General features: G+C 37.9%; 1 protein-coding gene across 5 annotated transcripts in view; it reads right to left on the bottom strand.

Moving 5' to 3' along the window:
- Window positions 1-21,709, bottom strand: part of UNC79 (unc-79 homolog, NALCN channel complex subunit) — a 108,531-nt gene that overhangs the window by 80,893 nt on the left and 5,929 nt on the right. For 4 of the 5 annotated variants that reach the window (XM_064713857.1, XM_064713859.1, XM_064713858.1 and 1 more), the window contains exons 3-12: window positions 16,311-16,615; window positions 12,720-12,890; window positions 9,895-9,987; window positions 8,547-8,602; window positions 7,796-7,925; window positions 6,197-6,261; window positions 4,315-4,403; window positions 3,072-3,112; window positions 1,815-1,843; window positions 528-754 (exon numbers count right to left, since the gene is read on the bottom strand). In XM_064713857.1, the coding sequence (XP_064569927.1) occupies window positions 528-754; window positions 1,815-1,843; window positions 3,072-3,112; window positions 4,315-4,403; window positions 6,197-6,261; window positions 7,796-7,925; window positions 8,547-8,602; window positions 9,895-9,987; window positions 12,720-12,890; window positions 16,311-16,615 (1,206 nt within the window). The remainder of the gene's footprint in view (window positions 1-527; window positions 755-1,814; window positions 1,844-3,071; window positions 3,113-4,314; window positions 4,404-6,196; window positions 6,262-7,795; window positions 7,926-8,546; window positions 8,603-9,894; window positions 9,988-12,719; window positions 12,891-16,310; window positions 16,616-21,709) is intronic. The other variant, XM_064713861.1, reaches the window with a different exon arrangement.

Below are 21,709 nucleotides of genomic sequence, written 5' to 3' on the forward strand. Positions count from 1 at the left end.
GTACAGGGGAAGAATGACCTCCCTGTTCCTGCTGGCCACACAATTCCTGACACAGGCCAGGATGCTATTGGCCTTCTTGGCCACCAAGGCACACTGCTGACTCATATTCAATATGTCTGCTCCCCAATTATCCCAGTGAAACTAAAATCCACCTGTGCACAAGATCTGCAGGCAATATGGACAGCAAGGCCTGATCCTGTCTCATGTACCCACAGCTCACATTACCTGATGACAGCCTCCACAGTGCACACGAGCTGCTCTGCAAAATGGACACCCAGACCTGGTCCTGCTCACATACATTACCTGATGACAGCCTCCATGGTGCACACAAGCTGCAATATGGACACCCAGGCCTGGTCCTGCTCACACACATTACCTGATGACAGCCTCCACGGTGCACACGAGCTCCGCTGCAATATGGACACCCAGACCTGGTCCTGCTCACGTACATTACCTGATGACAGCGTCCATGGTGCACATGAGCTGCAATATGGACACCCAGGCCTGGTCCTGCTCACACACATTACCTGATGACAGCCTCCACGGTGCACACGAGCTCCTCGGCGCCGCACTCGCGGGTGTTGATGGGGGGCGGCGAGGTCTGGTACAGGTGAGTCTCCGCGGCCGCCCCCAGCTCGCTGTGGTGGTTGGAGTGGCACCTCTTGCAGTAGCGCACGGGCCGGTTGCCGTGGCGGCCGCAGCAGCCCGCCGAGAAGCACGTGACAACCGCTCTTCTGACGTGGGAGCTGCAGTTCTGGGAAATAACAAAGGGTTCGTCAGGCCACAGGTTATCGGGAAATGGAACCGAAAACAGGGATGAGAGCCAGCACCAGGGAGCTGGCTCAAGCGCTGGCAATTTCCAAAATCACTCTGTCTAAGCACAACTGTGTGCAGCCTCCTGATGCCAAACATCACTGACCTTCCAGGAAGACAACCTCAGGACTAAATGCTGAGTCTGGACTTCAATGTCACATTTGCTCCTCTTCTGAAACACCAAACTGACATTTAAATCATCAACCTCAACCTCCTGACTCGGAGCAACCTCTAAATTTTACAGTAGTTCTTTTAACACCTGCTTATGCTTCAGAAGGTCTTTTTAAGTTACAGGTAGCAACAGGTAGATCCTTAGGAGTGCAAAAAAATGGTGCCACCATGCCACAGTTTATGCTATGTAAGGATCTGCCTTATCATAGGAAACTGTACAAGCCTTTGAAATAAGCACCTGAAATCTCTGCCACCTAGTAATCCGGCGCAACAGAGAAGTTTTCTTTGCCACATGAGAACTGGAATATGTTGACACTGTATCCTTTGCTATAAAAGCCTTATCAAAACACATTAGCTGATATGTACCGCAAGCAGATTCTTTTTGTCAGCAACCTTTTCAGAGCCAAGCACTAAAGATTTTCAGTCCAATATTTTTAAAAATACACACTTTACAGTTTGATTTTTGCCCAATTTAGGATCAATCCAAGACTTCAAGGACATGGGAAGATATATAAACACTTAAATTTAAAATTCATCTCTTGCTCTATCCTGTTCATAAAGCAGAGTTATAGAATACAAACAGAGCTCAACTGCATAATTGGATTGCTTTACTAATTGCCACTTAAACTAAAACCTACAACTCAAATCAACATTGTCAGTTTTAACAAAAAGAAACCTGCTGCTGAATTTTTTCCATCCACCAATCAATGCATTCATGGATAAATTGTGAGATTTTGGAATGGTACAAAGAAGAACGCACTATACAGTGATGGAATGACATTACACACAACATCAAATCATGCCCCATCACACAAATGGCTGAATCTTACCTTCTTCTGACATATAGCAGAAATTTCAGCTGTAAGGGGAAGGCATACAAAACATGAACACAAAGTGACGATCTTTGTGGTTTACTACGGCAGCCAGGGGAAAATGGACATCCTGCAAGGAAGTCTCTGGGCTAAACTTGTGTTTCCAGGTACCACTGAAACCCCTAAGCCTGCATAAGTGAGGACACTGTACACTTAAGCCTATGGCTATTTCTACTTTGAAATACAACAGCCTTGGTGCATTACGAGTGGTGTGCTCTGCAACTCCTCCACCTTCTGCTTATGCTCCTGCCCCACAGGCAGACTTGTAAAAGCACACCTTGCACACATGACTGTGGCACGATGTAGGAGACATGGCTCAGGTGGGCCTACACTGCTTGTGAAAGCTCTTGGCATAAAAAAATAGTGAATATGGATGAACAATGCCAAAGCAGCCACTATGTCTGGCCCATAATTTCAGCGTGAAATGTTTGCAGATTCAACCTGTAAGCAGTAGCTATTTGATCTGTTGCCCTGGCAACATATGATTCAGTAAGTTTAAGGGGCTGATTAAGAAGGTGTGCTTCCCTTAAGTAAATAAACATTCTTTATCTGGGTAACATTTCAACTAAAAGCAGACAGCAAGAAAATCTCAACTGCTTAAGAATTTTCAGTTTGCAAAGCAAAGAGAGAGGCAGTGTCTTCATTCTATCCCTGGAAGGGTTATTTCAGATGACATGCCGACTAGTCTGTCAACATGCTTTGTCTGCATTCTAGTACATAACAAAATATCAGGTTTTCTCACTGGCCAAAGAACAATGATTGGATCAATAACTGGATCACAAAAAAATATTTTATGTCCTTTTCTAATATCCTTTGCAGTCGCGTGTTACAGATTTTCAGCAGCTTTTAAGGCTTTCAAATCAGACCCAGGTTACTGGAAGAACTAGCCCCATTTTTTGGACAGCACTGTGGGACACAAGTACTTTTTAAAAACTTGGCTCCAGTTGTGAATGTGTCAAGATTTGAAAATCTGTTCAATTGTTTCTGTTTCCTCACGCATAGAGAGTTGCATAGTATTTCAGATAGAGGATTAGTCAATCCTTCATAGTACTTTAAGGACATTAAGCAGCATTAAATACAAACTACTTTAAATAAATAAAAAAAGGCAACACTTTTGAACATAATGCAGCAGTTCAAGTAATGCAGTATGGAGAAATATCAGCATAGTTTTAAGAATTATGATCAGTTTGTACCTACCCTTAAAATATCTCTTACCTTGTGGCAGAAGAACATCAATCAACCATTCACTGTGATCCCTGTAAAATGTATATATAATTAGCTTTCTTTTTATACACACACACACACACACACACATATATATATATATACACGGATTTATTTTTGTACAGAGGAAATTTAGATAAATCAATGTGGTAGGAATGCCATTATTCTGAAGCTGCTTTTTTTCAAATGCAATTTTATAAATTGCAGACTGCTTTACATAACATTTCTTGGTTGTGCTGTCAAACCATAAATTACCACTTTGATGATGTTGGTCACCATGTTCAAGGTTTTCAAAATTACTTTTGAGGTCTAAATTTATCAAATTAAAAGAGAGCATCCTCTGAAAGTCTGACAGCTAAAAAATGGTAGTGAAGAATAGCAGATGAATGTAGAAAAGAAACCAAAGTACCAGTATTGTTTTCTTTGTGTGTCCTTAGAAGCTATGCTTCTACCAAATTCAATTACTTTTTCCTGCTTTAGTCAATTACTTTTTCCTGCTTTAACTCAATGATGACTTAAAAACCTAAGGTGAGATGTAATTGCTTTTCCCACAGCCAGTATGATTTACAGTTGTTTGAAACTGAGGAGAAAAACACTCCTTTAGGTTCTGAACTACCTGTAACCTTGTCCATTTGAAGTAAGGACAGGCACTGACTGTAAGTATCAGTAGACTTTGTATATTAATGCAAACCAAAGTAGCAATTGAAAGGTAAAAAAGACAACCAAAAATGAAAACAAAGTGAGGTTATTTTATTTCAGGGTACGTTTATACCAAGTACTGGCCAATCCTGGATCAATTTCTTTGATCTCTGCTGCTCCATGGTATATCTTAGAGACTAATCTGAAATACATGTTACAAAACATTAGTGAAAGCTCTGTAAAAGAACTTTCACTGGAATGTTTGGTTTTAAATGACAACTAATGGATGAGGATAAAAAATGTTTTATAAGCATATGAGGTTTCATGAGCATTAATGAGGTTTCCCTGTCATAGTCAATGCATCTCACAGTATCTATTTTTTCAGAGATGTCAAATTAAAAGCTCTGTTTAAAGGTAGGTGCAAATGCTGATCATGTAAATATCTGTAATCCTTATTCATATTGAGTGGCAGTGTGCTCCATATATTTCAGGTTTACCTATACAAATTATATGCAAATCATACTCCAAAAAGGCAAAACTCCAGAGTTATGAAGTCTGACAATATTTATAATTTTCCAGCTCTTGGTTTACCTACCCTGCAATTCTTTGGCTGCATTCTTCACAAAGATATAGGGGTGGTGGCTTATCACCCAAAGCCACAGACAGGGATGGGTCAATGCACATCTGAAACATGGAGAAGGAAAAGGATTAACATCTCTGTTCATTGAAGCTTGCTGAAAAAGTATAATATGTTAATACTACAACATAAAATGTAACACAGCTTTGATATGTGTTAAGAGCATTTAGTAATGAAAGAAAATACTCAGCATGTGGTGTACTCTCAAACTATTTCTAACAAAGATAGGGATCTGAGAGCCTGTAAAAATAGGACATATTGCAGTCCCAATATTATCACTTTCTGAAAGATAAGTACGTTTTGTTATATACTCACATCGCATATTCACTATACACTGCTACTATTTTGTCCCTAAAAAGACAGCACTTAGAGGATCCATTGTTTAGGACAAGGTAATGGAAAGGTCTAGATTTTTCTATCTCAAAAATGCCTCTTCCAGCAAAATCTAATTTTCAGTCGTCACAGTTTTCAAGTGTAGAGCACAACTGCAGTGACAGAACAAAGACTCACAGTTCCCTTGGCAACATAGGTCCAGACTTTGTCTTGCATTAGCTTTTATCCTTCCACATAAGTCAATTACAGAAAACAGTTACAGTTAAAAGCCAGTTCCATACACATTTGTTCAAGTGTTTTGTACTACAAAGGAAACACTGAACAGTAGTGTGCATACACTACATCTTAACCACTCTGATCACTCTTACTCCACTGGAGTGCAAGATTTTATAAATAAAGACAAATACCTCTTTAAATGTCCATTTCTCATCTTTGTTAACCAAATCATCTACTTAGGACACAACAGGCTGCATTTTTCTGAGTGATGACTGATCAAAACTGGTTCTGTCAAAATTAGGCTAACAGATCAATCAAAAATATGCAGGTACTTAATCTGCAAAGCTTGAAACTGTACTTTTTTAATATTTTATTCTATTGTGTTATTAGCCTGAATCTAGTGACCACCACAACATGAAGCACCTTTCAACATTTTTTCTGTGAGAGAGGAATCATTGAGAATTACTGGAGTGGGCAGGAAGGTGGTCCCTTGCAGGACTTTCGAGATAAGTGCCATCACTATGTCCTAGCACAGCCTGTGGGAAAGGCTCACTGCAGAACTCTCTGACTAAAGAAATTATATTAGTATACAAATCAATGCCAGGAAAATTGGTTGTACCTACATATTTAACTAGATACAAATTAATTAATCAGTACACCTAACTGCAGTATGTTCTGGACTTGGGCCGCTGTTCTTGCCTCTGCTATCATATTGCTCTGTAAGCCTGGTCAAAGCTTTTTCATTTTTACTATGCCTGTAAACAGTAAAGATAGAATTTACCTTCCTCAAAGAGGGCTGCAGAAAAGGTAACTAAAGCTTTGTTGCTATTTGCTTTAGGACACATTCCAAGCAAAGGATCTTAACCAAAGTAGGTGCATTGTATGAGCTCAATCAAGAAACCAAGGTGAACATGTACCTACAGAACTGAAGCAATGTTTCCTGTATACAGTAATATTTGTGCTCATATTTGTACACATATATGTGCGTGTTCAGGAAAACATTTACATGGCTTAGCCAGGAGCCAGCTTAAAATTTTATAAAGTACTCTACAACCATCACCATGTTTAATTTCAAGATTTCCCACAGTAGTTTCAGGAAAAACCTCATCTTGCTTGAGGCAGGCAAAGAACATATTCCCAAAGGTGTGCCCCCTTTGGTGCCAACAGGCTTTGCTGCTCCCTTAGCACCTGCTTTGGTCACCTGCACACCACCACAGCTCATGACTGAGGTAAAAGTACAACCTCCCCTGTCCCAGAGAGCTGGGTCTGGCCCCTAAAGGAAGAGCAGTACCTTCACAGCAGGTTTGTTAATTGCATTATGGCATTCAATGTGCTGGCAGTGAATAGGATTCCAGGCTGCAAAACCAAAACATGGCTGATTAATAAATGAGAAGAGATATTTATATTCTTTCTGTCTAGCAGTCTCAATTGAGAACAAGAGCCTCTTGTACTAAGTACTATACAAATATGAGTATGATACAAATAGCCATTCCTCATGAAGCTCAATAATTACAATAAACAACCTTGAACATACCTGCCTGACTTATTTACAGTATAATTAAATGAGCCATGGATTCAGTAAGAAAATGGAAAAAGTAAGACACAGACATTCCTGTTGCAGACTCGATCTCACCAGCATCTTGAAATAATTGACTATCTTTTCACTCCAGAAGCAAGAGGGTTGGAGTAGCTGAGTAAATTCAGTTACTTTCCCAGACAAAATGAAAACACAGCTGGGACAAAGGAAAAATAGTCCAGTGACAGAAGGAGCCTTGGCTGTGTAATGGCAAGAAGTAAACAACAAAGGGATGCTCAAATGGCATCACTTGGATGCTCTACAGAATGCCCCCAAGGTCAAAATACCATGCAAATGCAGATAATACTCATCCCATTCTGGGATATATTAACAAAAAACTTACAAATAAGGGAAAAAGCCCAGTCTATCCAGTACTAGTAACAGCTCAAAAAGAATACTATCATGATTAGTTTACAGACCTGCTTGCATGGAAAAAGTGATGCAGAGCAGCACATAAAGATTTTTTTTTTCTAAATAGTCAAGAAAATTTATCAACCCTTCAATGGAAGGTTTTGGAACAGATCAGACAAATTCTACTGGGAACATTAAGGCAGCACTTGAGTTGGTCTAGGGGTCTTCTAAGGTTTCTTCCAACCCTTGATTTTCATAATTTAAAATGTCACATTCTGGTCCAGAAATTTTAAAAGTGAACAAAATCTATGTCATATGACAGAGATTGTTTGAAACCGGTTGAGACAGACAAGCAGGAAAAGCAATGAGTTGTTGCTGGACAGTCACCCCTGTAGCAGCACTATCCCATCAGTATCTCTGGGCAGTCTGGCAGACAGAGGACTTTGTACCATGAACATGCTCCAGCTGCACTCCGGACTTTGTCCCCCGTTTTCATCCTATAACCAACCTTGAGAATTTATCCATTGTACTAACTGCACCTGACATCACATGAATTTTTTTGACAGTAACAGCCAGATAAGAAGTCTTAGCAACAGCAGCAGTGTTAGCAGCTGACACAACAAAAGCAACCAAAGCAATAATTGAAAGGAACATAAACCAGATCTGTTGGGAGGCCCAGGCAGCAGTTTCACAGGCTATTTGTTACAAACATGATAGTTATTTCTTCTCCTATTCAGGTTTAGTTAATATTGCGGTGAAGACAACATATTTACTAGCTATGATCTGAGTTTCTATTTTTCATGACATGTTTTGAAAATGCAGATAAATGGATATTGCATATTGTTATGAATGTACAATTTATCAAACAAAAAGCGTCAAATACATCATAGAACTGTAAAAATGTGACTTTAACACTTCTCATAATTTATTTATTTTGGCCTATACAAAACCAGCTGCACTGACCTGTATATTGAAGTCCTCTGTACTCACTGATTGCCCCAGGGGGTTTTAAATTGGGCCAATAGTGAAATAACATTTGTACTGCTGGAGGTTTAACTTGAGATGGTCCATAGGCTATTACATATAGCAAATCCTAAGGAAAGACATGGACAAAATGTTCATTTTTGCAAGGTAACACGCCGCAATTCAATATATTGCATTTCTGTTCAAAGACAGCTGAACACACAAAATTAACACATTTCATGCCCCAACTTCCTTTGTATGCTCTTAAGAGACAGATTAGATGACCAACTTGAATGCTTCTGAGTTTGATCAGAGCATGCAACAGCAACCAGCCATCCCACAGAGCACTACCAGAGCAAAATGAATTCTCTGTGTAGTCATGGAGCAAAGAGGTGAAATACAGATAAATCAACCAGATTCAGAGCAGACTCAGACAACAATACTCACAAATAGTTCTCATAAAAGTCCAGTCTCACATGAACTGAGAAGCTTGCTCATTATTAAAATTTCCATCACTGGAGCCACAACCACATAGTACTTAGGAAACAGAGCTCATTTCTATAAAACACGGAACTGCCTCTGTAAACTAAAAATTAGAGTGACCTTCCTCTCCATAATCCAGAGGGAGGACTGGATATAAAGATCATTTACAATTTCTTGGCATACAGTTAGTTCAATTTCCAAGCCATCTGGTTTTTATTACTACCCAAGCACAGTCATTTCCACAAAGTATATATGATCATAAACTTACTTTCCATACTTCTTGCTTATATTTCATGAGACATTCCAATAATTGGCAGTGATACACTGAGAGAGAAAAGACAGTATAGAGTTAACATGGACATGGAAACTCAGGCTACAGAAGTTACATAATCAGCTGATTGGCTTTGCTTTGTCCATCCAGAACTCTATGCCTCATTCAAATATTTTTATTTTAAAGGGCTTGCTAAAGAATCAATGCCCCAAGAGTCATCACAAAATATAAGAAACCAAATATTAGTAACTTCTTTCTGACAAAAAATGCAGGAAGATGATTACCATGAGGGTACAGCTTTTTGCACAGCAATGGAGATCTTTTTCAAACACATCCAGCTGAAAAATACCTGCTGATTCACTAGAACTTTGTCCCTGTGTCACAGTGTAAATGGGTATCTTATCATTCACCTTGAGGCAGCAATGGAACTCACATTAACAATAGATCATTCCCACATACACAAGAGGCTATAGGAGCCACTCTGTATCAAACAAACATGAGAGCCAAGTGAACCACTTTACATGTCTGACTTCCCAAAAACCACAGGGCAATTAGTTTTCCAACACAGTTTGAACACAGAAATCACAGAAAAACAAAGACAGAACATTTAATGAAAGAAAACCTGACTTCTGCAAGCAGCTTTTAGAAATGGTGTTCTGCTTTTATTTACCTGTGTGAACCAAGTCAGGCTGATGTGACACTCCTCACACAATGCAGTGTGGGGCTCCTCCACACACACCATCTACCCATCCTCACAAGACAGGAGATAGTTGACAGCTGATGATTATGCAATGTAACAGCTCACTGGGGTTCAATATTGTTTCAACTTGGTTATGTGATCCCAATGGTTAAACAGGGACTGCCTCACTTTTGTTTAGATACTCCTAATTACATTTAACTTAATTATAGTTCCATTAAGCCTGCAGCCAGAATTACCTGCCTTCTTTAGAAAAACAGTACCAGTTGTGAATTCAGTGATATTTGAATCATAGTATAAGACAGTTACAATTAATTTCTGTAGTCAAGGTAAGAGGTATTTCTCTCCAACACTGACATTATATATATATCAGTACTTTATTCTGATGTCAAACATGAGTAGATCAGGGTCTCCAATCCTGCACCAAATCCTATTTCTCCATCACAAAGAGATCTCTTATCTACATATGGATTATTTCCAGAATGATGTTCAGAAATCTCAGTTTTGACTAAAATAAATAATTTTCATACTGTGCAGGAAAACAACACAGTTTTTTCCCATAATGAAAACTTTTCTGATTGCATTTGACAATACTTCCTGACTGATAGTTTCAGAATGAATGATACCATGTTGCATGTTAACACATACCTGGGTTTGATGTGTACTGCATTGCAATCATCAGCATTGATGATGCAGACAGATTGACATGTGCTGGAACACCTTCTCGTTTTGAAGATCCCACTTAAAAGAAAGGAAAAAATAAATAAATTTCTATTGTAATAAGAAAATCAGGTGAGAATAGCATGTAACTGATTCCAGCTCATGCAGATAAAATTCATAAGATGCCATGTCATGAAAATCAAAAAAAAAAAAAAGTGGAAGAGAAAGATGCCTAGGCATTGATCTACAGAGCATAGACGTGCTCCTGGTTTTCTAGATCAGCGTGACTTCGTCCCTAAAACTGCATCAACCAGTTGCCTTCTCAGGCCCTCTCCTTCAGAACCCCCAGACTGGTCAAAATAACATCATGTACAACCAAGTGCACCTAGGCCTTGGATTGTAGGATCTGCTGAGAGCTCAAGTTGTGGCTGCAGACCAGAAGCATCAGTCCCATGGTTATGTGACCTGTCCTGAGATAAGGAAGAACAGCAGCACTGACTGTCTTTTACCTCAGTATCTTTTACCTCACACAGGAAGTGGCTGGAGGTCCTCCTGGAACCATGAAGTGGTTACTATTAAGTGGCATATATTTGGAAAAACCCTGCAGAACTTTCACATGGCAACATGGCTTTGAAGGCAAGCTCCTACACTGAGATGTCACAAGTATCTTTCCACCCTCACAGCACTTCCCCAAGCCTGGCTGCCAGGACCCAAATACCAAGCATTTGGGATAGAAGCACAGAACTGTAGCTACCAGCTCAGCGAGCTGTTTTCATCCCTCCCATCTGGCTCTCCAACTGCTTAGACAATCTCTTGCATCCTCCCTTTTGGTTTGAATCAGAACTAAAGGCTAAGGGAAGGAAAGGTTTTGCACTTGCCTTGCAAAGGAGCATATAATTCCCAGCAGGGAAAGACAAGGAGACTAATTAAAAGAACACTCAAATAGAAATGATGGAGAGAAGAGAGAAAATGGAGAATTTCTCCCTTTCTGTTCTCCACATGACCCAAGATTACTATAGATCTCTTCACTGCACTCCATTCATTTATTTTTTAATGTTATCCACACAAATAATTGCCCCCAAAGTATTACAGAAAGGTGTATTTTTATAGATTTAAATTGAAAAATACTCGGCAGCTCTAACTGGGCAATTAAATTTAGCCATCAGCAAAAAAGTAGGACACAGTACTAGATTAGTAAATTTAAAAAGCAGCAGACTGGTTTCATACAGAAATCTCACCAAAACAGACAGAGAAGAAAGCCAGCATGACAAACGCAAAGCAAGGATGCAATCTCTATCAGGGGCAGTTGGGGAACAGCATCTATTTAAGTAAACCAAGGATTCAACTCAACCAGTTATTCTGAGGTTCTGAGTGATTCTCAGATCTGTATAGTTCTAAAGATCTGAGGACAGACAGGATAAGTCACCATCTTCAGCTGTTCTTTAACAGGTTACAGCAGCGGGAAAAAGAGTTGTTTAATGCAAAATTCTGTTCTTAACACAAAGAGGACCTATTGCACATTCTTATGAAATATATCTTAGCACTTTTGATTTGCACACTGTCATTAAATGTGTCAAAGTTAATAGAGAAAACCTCATTAGGATGTACTAAAAATTAATATTTTACATGAGAAAACTGAAGTCCAGGAGAGTTAGAGGACTCTTCCAAGATCATCGACTGGTCAGAAAATACACATGATAAATTTGTATTAAATTTTAATCTCAAAACACTGGACTATACTTATTTCAGCATCTTCTGCATGCTTAAATGACATTACTCTTGACCTTTGTACAAAAGTTGTTCATGTTTTTCCACAAAGATCGGGAATACAGAGGTAAGGAAGAGACATTCTCACAAAATGACAGAATGGTTCATGTTAAAAGGGACCTCTGGAGACCATCTTGGCCAATCCCTCTGCTCCAAGGCACGAGAGCAGACATCCAGGGCAAATTGTGTTTTGAGCATCTGCTAGGATGGAGAATCTGCAACTGCTCTGGAAAGCTGTTCCAGTGTTTGGTCACACACAGTAAAAGGCTTGTTGGTTAAAACAGACCTATATTGACCCTAATGATTCTCTGCAGAAAATGGTTATATTTCTCATTACTGGTAAGTCCCATCAAGCTTTTTGTCAGGTACATGGACAAGCATTCAGAACACACCTCAAGATCCACACTGAGCAGGGAATATGATGTTAAGTAACCACATGACATCTTCACAGAGGGGGAGTAAAAAGAAAGAGGAGGAAAAAAGGCAGGGACCATGAGATTCAGTCCTAACTGCTATGCATAGGAGACATTGCAGGCACAGTCATTTAGTATAGAACATAGAAAGTGACAAGAAGACAGAGAAGGAGAAAACCAGAAATTCACCACAACATCATCACACTGAGAAAAATCATACTCATACATCCAGATATAGTCCAGATGCAAAAATTATGCATGCTGCTATTACATGTATTATTTCAGGAGCAGTTTGCCCATTGATTCTGTATTCACAACTCCCACTGCTGGCCCTGAAAGTTCTATGAGTCTGAAAACAGTGATTTCTTAAACAAACATCACACTTTAAAGGAAGGAAGAATTCACACCAAAACACAGTGCAATAAATAAGTAAAAATTATAGAGCTATTTCACTTTGAAAATAGTCACATTATTTTATATTTGTAAGGCGGTTGATGGAAGGAAGGAAATTATTTTATATTTGTAAGGAGGTTGATGTTCCATTACAATTCCACAACAGACCAAATTTTGACTTGTACAGTCTGATACTGTTATGTGCCAAGACAAAACAATACTAGAATGAGTTCTACTTACATATAGCCATAGGCAGAAAAGATGTGCTGAGATACTCTATAATATCCTTGTGCAGAAATGGAGGAAAGGTGGCTAATGTTGAAATCATTGTATAGGGTAAAGTACTCAAAATATCATCACTGAGAAAAGGAAGTAAGCATGTAGTAGTGTAAAAAATTGATTGGCCAAGATCTGTTGAATAAAATGAAAGAAATATAGAATCATTACAATGAAAATGTAATTATGACTATGTACTTTCTATGTACAAAACTAAAATAATTAATTATAATAATAATAATAATTAATTATATTTTAATTCCAGCTTTCCTCTCAAAGTAATTTGGAAAGATAATCACTGTAGACAAGTGAATTCACCCTCAATTTTTAACTCCCTTCTAAACAAAGGGAAACACCTGTTGAACATTACTCCAAAGAGTCTGAAGGGAATATGAAAGCTACAACCTATAAAATACTCAGTTAAAATCAGTGTTGGTATTAACAATATAGTGATTATCATTTGAGGGCTTGAATTTAAGTAGAGAATGTTACTAGAATCAGAATTTGAAATGCACATTGTATTGAAGGCCAGATTTTGCAAAAATCATTCTAGTCTTTATCAGTCATAATAAAATAAGAATTTTATCTTAATTACCCTCAAGAGTTCTGCAAAATACCTCACACACATTGACTACAGGAAGTGTCATTGCATTTTTCAAACCACGTGATTAAACTACAGATTTTGATTTCCAGGGAAACCATTGAGGCTAAAAGTGCCCAGAGCTTAAAAGGATAGGAATTTTTATCAAGATTTTCTACACTTATGCTAATAAAACATATTGTAGCTCTTTGAAAAGGATACTTAATAACTATGCAACATTTTAAGATGCAAAGGAAAGGCATAGTTTATTGTGTGTCTGCACATTGTGGAATAATCTTTTTACTCTCTCCCAAATGAGAAAGTGAGCTGGCGCCCATAACCCTCTGATAAAGGTTGCAGCACTCAGTGAAGTCTGAGTATGAATCTGCACGATGATCCAAAGACATCAGAAGGCCTTTCTCCTGCATTGTTAATTAATTTGTTAATTACTCCCTAGCCCTAAGTACATCACACAGGCCTTCAGTCTCAGCTGTACAACTGGTGTGATTTAAAACTGTCTCTGTAAAGCACAGAGAGATCTGTAGCTGTAAACACCTTGGGTCACAGCAAAAATTAAAAGTGGCAGCCCATTTCAGTGGTTCTGGCCAGCTTTCTATGCAAGAGTCTAACGAGACCCTCAGTGCTACGGAGTGCTCCTCCTGCAATACAAATCCACCAGCTAAAGCCACTCTTTTACTACCTGATCAGGCCAAAGCTCAAGATTGCCTTGCACAGCAGCTGTACTTACCCAAACAACACGGACTGTTCTGATAAAAAAAATATATATTTCTTTTAATCAATTACTAAGCTGAGGAAGAAATAAACAACAAGTTGTACTGCAAAATTTGATTCTCCACACACAAAACCATACAAAACAGCAAGCCATCTCCCCTTGCCCCAGGCATGAGTCAACCAAATTATTCCTGGCACATATTTATCTAAAATGTTCTTAAAAACCTGCAAGACAGTTCACTCCTTCTCCTGTCAATTCATCCTAATGCTTAATCATCCTTATCATAAAAAAATCTTTTTCATTTAAAAAATTTCCATTGCTGTTATTTAAGTGTGTAACTTCTTATCCTGATCAACTCTAACGACAAATAGATTGGTTAAGTTTATTTCTCCTCACAGCAACCTTTACATATTTTCATATGATAATCACATCTCCCTTCCATTTTTCTCTAATCTAGATAAACCAAATTTTTTCTTGTTTTCTCTCACTGTTCACATGAGAGAAACCTCAAATCATTCTTGGTTTTTTTTCCTGGACTCTTCACAAATAGTACATGTTTTTCTTGAAGCTAGATAGACAAATCTGAAAATTTTACTCCAGCTGAGGCTTTACTAGGGCTGTTAGAATAATAAACATAATGATTTGGGTGCCTCATACATTAAACAAATGTTTACACATTGCTAGAATAATATTTATATGTTAGTGAGTTATGGTCTTCTCTGATCTACTGTTAACACCCCGAGCTCTTTGCAGTACAGCTTCCAAGCTGGTATTGCTTCTATTTCCTTTAACTTCCCTCTTAAGCAAAGTATTTTACATTTCTCCTGTGGAGACACTTCGAAACAGAATGCAACTTGCCACAATTACTTGAATCATATATCTCTCACAGAAAGCACATGCTAGCAACCATCTTGATAACACTTGTAAATCTAAATTCTATCAGCTAAGTAAAAAAGTTAGACTATTTAGTACCACTAGACCCAGCACAGAGTCCTGTAAGATTTCCCACTGTTACACCCTTCCAGCTGCCAAGCCACTGGTAATAATTCCTTGAGTGTTTTCCTTACTCAAGTGGGGATCATGTTCCAGGATTGCCTTTTGGTGTAAAATGACACAGCAACAAAAATGTGACTAAGGACAGGAAAACCACTCAGGGTGAGCCACTGTGTTGCCATAAAAAAAAGTTTAAAAAATAAAGTCTGCCCAACGTCATTTGTTCTTTACAGGTCTCCACTGTTAATCATCACCATGTTATCTATTTAGGAAAAGATTTTTTGATAATTAACTCCACCATTTTTAAGTTAAGTAAACAAGCCTGTATCTTGCTAAAGGCCCTGCTTTTGGGGCATCATACCATTTCCTAGTGCAGCAGTCTTGGATTCAAACATACTGCTGCCAGCTCAAAGGGAAGTCTGCACTTAACAGAAACAACTTTCCTCCTGAAGAATTTCAGCAGCATGATCAGATAGAAAACCATCTTCCCATAGTGAACTATGTAAGCAATACATCATGATACCACAGTGGAAATTAATATTGGCTAATACATAGGGAGAATACTGGGCTACTGAATCCCAGTAGGAGAGGCTAACAGGTTAACAAGCCAGACGGATGCAGAGCAGAACTTAAGGAAAACAATACAAATACAACACAGTCACAAAACCACTTGTAGCTAATTTAAAACATAAGACAATATTGTTTTTCTCTTAGTCAGACAGAAATGCTGCTATCTATTTTACACAGGAGTATTTTTAAGCCATCTCAAAGCACAATTACTGTAGTTTTTTCTTCAAATAGATATATACTGTATTCTGTGTAGAGATGGACCTTCACCAGAACACTCAATCTGTGCATTTCTTGTAGGCCAGATACACATTTGCAAGCTCTCTGTGCATTTTTAAGAGACCCACCCCAAAAAGACAGACTGAAGTTATCCCAGCAGATTCAAGATAAAAATCTGGGTATTTTTACACCCATCTGTGTAATTTTTGTTACATACAATTGTACTTTAATTACATACCACCAGCACATCACTAAAAGTCAGACAACCTCAGAATTCAAACCCAAATCCACATTATGCAAAAAAAAATCCTTTATTTGAGAAAGTCAAGCAGAACACTTGGATATAAATGCATCCCAGGTGATTTGAAATCCAGATCCAGGTCAGTTTAGGCCCATCTCTTCCACTGGATATATGCACCACTCATGGATTCACAGCACTGGCATCATTCAAGGGCCTGCTTACCATGTTGCCCATGTTGTAGCAAGGGAACTAGATCCAGTAGTGTCACCAGTGTCACGTAAAGTCCTTGATAGTCCAAAGATGGGTAGTCTGATAACTGAGCATCACGACTTTGCTGGCCACGTTCAGATGGAGCATCTCGCAGGACGCTGTAAAGGAGGGAGCGAGTAACAGTAGGGTTGATGGAACTGACCTGTGGTCTTAGAGATGGGGTGAGTGGGAATGGCACAGGAAAAAGACACATGGTCATGGGCACTGTCAAATTGGAGGCATCTTGATTCTCCTTCTTCCCTGTGCGGGACAAAATGCTGTTGGGGGGACAAAGAAAAAAAAGAGACAACAAAGACACAAAGAACAGCACATTACATTGAAATGACACTATAAAACAAATAATAAAAGACCAGATACGTCCCACATAAGATGCAATCACTACCAAAACCAGCATGTCTACAAATCTAGCAACCATTTACTTCCATGCTTCAAGATAAGAGAATTAAAAATTGACATCTAGGAAAATTTCATTGCATCTCATGTGTTATCTGGTTCATAAGGAGCAAAAATATAAAAATGCATGTTTCAGTGCCCTACCCATGTTTCACAGTTAAGAAAAATTCTAAGAATCAAAAGTGTTTAGCTGTGTCAAAACAGGCTGGTATTTTACTGTGAGATTCTGAGGATTTTGAGAGATTTATTTTTTCCCCCCTATAATCATTTGAGCCAACTGACTGAAAACATGCAAAATATAGGTGTGGCACTTGCAGAAACATGTTTTAGCAAAGAATAAACATGTGTGTTTGTTAAGATAGTCTTAAAAATCACATGTTTATTGCATTAAAATAATGTCTGTATGTATTTTATGATACTGTTTCATGACCACTCACTCAGTATCATTTGAGATAATGAAGTTTAAACAGGCACATGGATTTAGAAATAATATAATATTTCTAAAATGTTAACTAAACTACATTTGGAAAAGTCATAAAATAATATATAGTAGATGGTCTTTAGCATATGTTTGTGAGCTAATGATAATGGTTGTTTATGTGTGTTTTTAATTTTGCCCATGTTTAGGGAGGAAACAATTGCTCTATGAATACAAACACTCCTTGGGTAAATAGTTACCTTCAAAAAATCTAAGGGCTAAGCAAGCAAGACCAATTATGTAACTGCAGATCAGACAGTATGTTACCATACACTCCTGCTGTTACTTACGTTATTATTCAACATAACTCACTATAAACTAAAGGAGAGATAATTTCAAAAAATAAAAATAATTTAGTGGGAATCAAAATAGAGGCTATAAGTCAACCAGCTTGTTATGTAGTTTTTAAAATGTTGCAAACATGGTTGTAAACATGGTAATCTAATTTATTTAAAAAATAAACCCCACTATTTTAAGTAGAAATAAATTCTCACTTAAGCAGTGTTATATTTTAGGTATCAAGCACTTATAGGGTTAGTTCATAATCTCCATATGTGCCTATAAAATATAATACACCTTTTAAATATATTTAAATATATTAACACACACAATACTTTTTTTTTTCCTTTTTAAGCACCTTTTGCACCTCTCAGTCATTAGGATTTCCAAAAGCAGTTGCTGTTGGTTTAACTCTGTTCCCACAGTCAGTGTTAGACTTATAAAAGACAAGCCAATAGCACTAAGATTTCCACTGACTCATGTAGAGCAGAATTACATCAAGAGAGAGCACTTCTGGAAACCTCTCTTCTCTGTAACAGTACAGAAATCCCTACCATACCATCACCTCAGCAAACCTTACCCCCCAGTTAATTCAGCAATTTACACAAGTAAGCCAAACTCTTGCTGAGGTGCTTCTAAGAGAAGGTGTCATTCATTTGCCATATATAAAAAACACTTTTACAAATACAATTATTTGCCAAGTGGCTACTATCACATGGCTACTTGGCCACTATTACATCACCCTTGCAGTCAGAGATGACAGATATAATCTGTCTTATAAAATTACTTCTTTTTTTTTCTTTTTTTTTTAATCGTGCCTCACATATTTGGCAGATGATTTTGGTTTCTGTTACCCAATGTCCAGTAAGAGAAACATGATCACTGTCATGCTTTTATCAGAACATCACCTAAGATCTAGTATGACTTTAAAAATTAATTAGCAGAGTGCTGATTCCTTCTAATTTGCTTGATGTTCATTTGCCATATTTTATAGCTTATGTTTAGAGATATGAAGGTACTGCACTATATTCCTTTGTTGTCTACCAACAGATAATACCAATTATCCATCTCTTTACTTGCCAAAACATCACTCCATGTGCACTTACTTCCAGAAAGGACATTAATCCTTTCTTTTTACACTGAGCTACAGGCCCATCTCTGGATTAGATGCCAAAGCACACTTATTTTATCTTGATCAGGGCATCCTTTAGTTTAACAGCAATAACACTAGATCTCAATTCCAGATGGAACCACACCAAATTTATTAAAAAACAAATTTAAAAAAACCCCAAAATTTTATGTCCAGGCTCTTGCCTGACCTGTATTTTTAAAAGGCAATAAACAGAGGAGCCAAAATTGAATATCTAGGAGGTCCCTTAGGACCAAGACACAACAGCAATTTGCTTCTGGTTCAATTCAACTAAGTACTGAGAATTTGGAGTATCTGCAAATCATAACTCCATACTGAACTTACTCCATACTGAACTTGCTCTGCAATAAGGGGCAAAGCTATCGAGGCTGGTTTCAAGATGTGTATATCTTTGCTGCAAATCTATGCCACAATTTCTGCCCTCTTGGGCAGGTTTCCTAAAATGCCTACAAGTGAAATTACATCTCACCAAGGCAGCACAACAATGACCATTAATTAGCCACCATGGCATTTATAACTATGCCTCACACAAAATATTTTACTTAGAAATACATATGGAGAATTTTCTTCAGGAAAATGTGAAAGAACAAGCTTTTCTGCAGGATGTTTATTAAGCCTCAGATCATTCCTCAAATGAGGGAGAAATCACTGAAAATGAGTAGGGCATGAAACAAATTCATGCTGTAATGTAAAGAAATGCTTTTCCCAAAGAGAAAACTAAAGAAGAATTAAATGAATCAATGTGCTATGCGTTGTGTATGGTGATTTTATGTGATGTTTGTTATAGAAATAAGGAATTTTTTTTCAGTCATTCCACATCTGTTCCCCCCACCCCTGAGCTTGTAATTTATGGAGGTTGCATACAGAGCAAAGGAGCAAATTAATCTCTTGTGCAATCCATCTTTAACCAGCAAAATGACACCACATATGAATGTGATTCAAAACAGTGGGCACATCCCACTGAAAAGAACACAGTCAGCGTGTCCATAACAGGGAAAGGTAAAAGTGTAATAAACACTAAAATCTGCTTCTGTAAAACCCAATCATTATGTGGAATTTCTCTGACTATTCCTTCATTATTTCTATGACTATACATGTTCACCAAGAATTGTTTGTCCCTAACAGCACAAATTCATTGCACATGCTCTGTGTTAAGCCAGAAAGATTATTCTCCACCATGTACTTCTATTACTGATGTTAAACCTTGTACAATGGAGTCTCAGTGTAGGAGGCAGAAAAGAGACTCAGCATGCAAAATATTCAAATAAATTTTTGAACACGCTCTTCAGAAAGGTTTTTAACCAGTCTGTTTAGTTTTAGGGTAAATCTTCCAGAGATCTGCACACAGTGGGTGGGAGTTTCCTTCTTTCCATCTGCCACACTAAATACAGGGTGTGTTGTTTTGCTTTTTTATCCATCTTCTTTCTTAGCATCAGCAAGTGTATAAACTTACACTGGTTCAACCATAGCACTCAGCCTTTGACCCACAGTTCAAACTCCCGAGATACAGGGGTTTGGAATGTGAATTTGACCTTGCCTGAGTATCAGAACTCAGTCCACTTAAATTTAGATACAAGTCCTGGCATTAATTTCTCATACCCTTTTAGTTCTGGGGCTAATCAGATCCCAGGTCCTGAATGACAAAGCCATTTGTGTATCAGATGTGAGTATCACTTCTGCCCCACGGGGTTCAGCATCATCAACAAAAGGATTTTGTTTCAGTCCCATTTTGAATATGAAATAAAACAAATGGAGTTGCTAAATTGTGCAATTGCTGCCCTAATTTCTGATCTGCTCTCACAGTTGCAAAGTACAAAGCTTTTTCAGTAAGCCCAGGAACATCACTGCTCCAGGAGTGTGAAGAATTTATCAACAGGACAGGTCAGCTGTACATTATACAAGAAGACCACAGAGTGGGAGAGAGATGCTTTCTTTAAGCAGAACATTCTAAATCTATCCTGACCCAGTGAACTTCTGACCAAAAAGAAACATATCTCATTATAGCACTCAGTAGTCACAGCTAAAAGAGAAAATGTTCAGAATCAAGTCCAACTTTCTAGCTTTAACAGCTTAAAGGCTCAAAGTATTTAAGCAAAAGCTGTCTCATCATAAATAATCTTACTTAAATGCAATTTAAGTGTGTTTTGTGCAAATAGTCCATCATAACAGCCTGATGTGGGAACAGAGACACATTTCAGAAGTATCTTTTGTGACTCTTTGAACATTTTTCCCACTGCTCAATACAATGAGACAAAAGTTAATTTATTAACTCTCAAACAAAAAGTCCTACTGGGTGCTGCAAGTTTCCTCAACAGTCTAAATGAGAAGGGAAACAAACAGTTTTGCTCTTGAAATTTCGAAAGTAAACAGGAGATTTCAAGTTTGCTGTGAACAGACATTCTACTAAAAATTATTTCCGTCTATGTGTCTCTCCTTTTAAACAGGGTCAAGAAAATTGTGATGTATCCCAGGCTCTTTAAATGTTATAATGAACTGTTCTCATTCTCTCAAGTTTAAATTTTTGCTTCTCAATTTGTATACATCATAGGAGTATATGTACAAATATATGGGTAAATTGTATTCTGTTAATGTTTCCTCCTCAAATAAGGCAATTAGCTTTATTTCCAAACTACCCTTTGACAGCAGGGACAATCTTTCCAGGTATAAATCAGGAAGCTGTGCATAGAAATGTAATTTGAACTGCATTTTTCTGGATGTGAAAACTAGTGCCAGCCAAAACCAGCAGATAAAAAATCCCCTATCCATGGTCAACAGCCATTTTGAAAACAATCTGGAAATATGAATCCACTAGGCAGCACTGTGGAATGTACATTATTCCTAATAAAGTCTCACATGTTTTTCCTTTTTGTTTTGGAAGACAAGAATAGTATTTCCTACTCATAATGTATTCTCTCTTTGTGTGATATTTAGCACTATGTATTATTACTAAACATTAGACTACATCAAAAATGTTGGATCAGAACAATCCTGATGTGTTGTTACCACCCAAATCCAGATCTGTACACAAACTTTGTGTCTGCTCCTGCTGCT

The sequence above is a fragment of the Zonotrichia leucophrys genome, chromosome 5, assembly GCF_028769735.1.
Source record: "Zonotrichia leucophrys gambelii isolate GWCS_2022_RI chromosome 5, RI_Zleu_2.0, whole genome shotgun sequence".
NCBI classification, from domain to species: Eukaryota; Metazoa; Chordata; class Aves; order Passeriformes; family Passerellidae; genus Zonotrichia; species Zonotrichia leucophrys.